General features: G+C 38.0%; 1 protein-coding gene across 1 annotated transcript in view; it reads right to left on the bottom strand.

The window, feature by feature from the left end:
• Window positions 1-480: 480 nt before the first annotated feature.
• Window positions 481-1096, bottom strand: part of LOC106877658 (uncharacterized) — a 776611-nt gene continuing 775995 nt past the window's right edge. Inside the window, exon 5 of the mRNA XM_052969108.1 lies at window positions 481-563. Within this exon, the coding sequence (XP_052825068.1) occupies window positions 481-563 (83 nt within the window). The remainder of the gene's footprint in view (window positions 564-1096) is intronic.

The raw sequence follows: 1096 nt of genomic DNA, 5'->3' as shown, positions 1-1096 counted from the left end.
GAGCCAATAATCGACTATGAAGACCTCCAATATTTGACAATTACTTTATTTTATCGACCACAAGGCAAAATTCACCTGAGCGTTATTTACCGCAAATGTTACGTTAATTTTGGCGAGCTTCAAATACAGAATGATGAAAAGTAAGACACAGCATATTCGTGATTCTGTAATCACTTGATCAATACCTTGGCTTAAATAAATATTGTTTTTAACAAAGGCATAATGTTAGATAGTTTGTAGGGGAAGATTGATAATCATATCGATGTCACTATTTTATCTGGATATTATTTTATCGATCCCGGAAGAATGAAAGATAAAAGTGAGGTAATTCGCATCAAAATATCGCAATGTACAAAATACCGCAATGTACATTTAGCTGATGCTGGAACCGATTTTTCATTTTCAGTATTCACAAATATAGGAGTATAGGAGGTGTACTATGTGAGATATAGGTTCGATTTTAACATAAGATAATAGAGTTTACTCACCGACCCAGGGCCAATCATCAAGTCTTAGGTATTTCTCATCACACAAATCAGGAGCATTTGTATCTGTTGGAGGTCCTGCAACAAAACAAAACAAGGGAGGTAATTAATAAGGTTGTATCATATCAATATATGTGTGCACGCGCGCGCGCATATATTTACATTATTCACAAGAACGAGCAAATACAAACGCAGTCGAGCGCATCCACCTCTTCCTACAGTCTCCTCCATACACGCCGGCCATCGGTGCCGCTTAAGTTCCTTTGAACACCAGCTAGACGACAAAACCACCAATTTCCTGTCCAGCCTCACTGTCTAAGAAATTCAGATGGGTTTGACTTCGTTGTAATTACAACAAGACAATCTGAACGGCCTTGACTAATAGCAGCCCAGGTTATGGCAGCCATCCTGGATTTCCTTGAGTCCTCCCATTAGCCGTTTGAGCTCCACGAGCTAGGTTCCTGTATGGAGCCCGCAAAATTTAAGATGCATTGGGCCGAATCAAACTGTTTCAAATAATATTATTTGTAACCCCTACTAAATATTTGAGTGCCTCTTTCTTTCTTTTGTCCACTCACTTGTGTATATATATATATATATATATATATATA

Source organism: Octopus bimaculoides, chromosome 7 (assembly GCF_001194135.2).
Source record: "Octopus bimaculoides isolate UCB-OBI-ISO-001 chromosome 7, ASM119413v2, whole genome shotgun sequence".
NCBI classification, from domain to species: Eukaryota; Metazoa; Mollusca; class Cephalopoda; order Octopoda; family Octopodidae; genus Octopus; species Octopus bimaculoides.
This window is presented reverse-complemented; position numbering and strand designations above follow the sequence as displayed.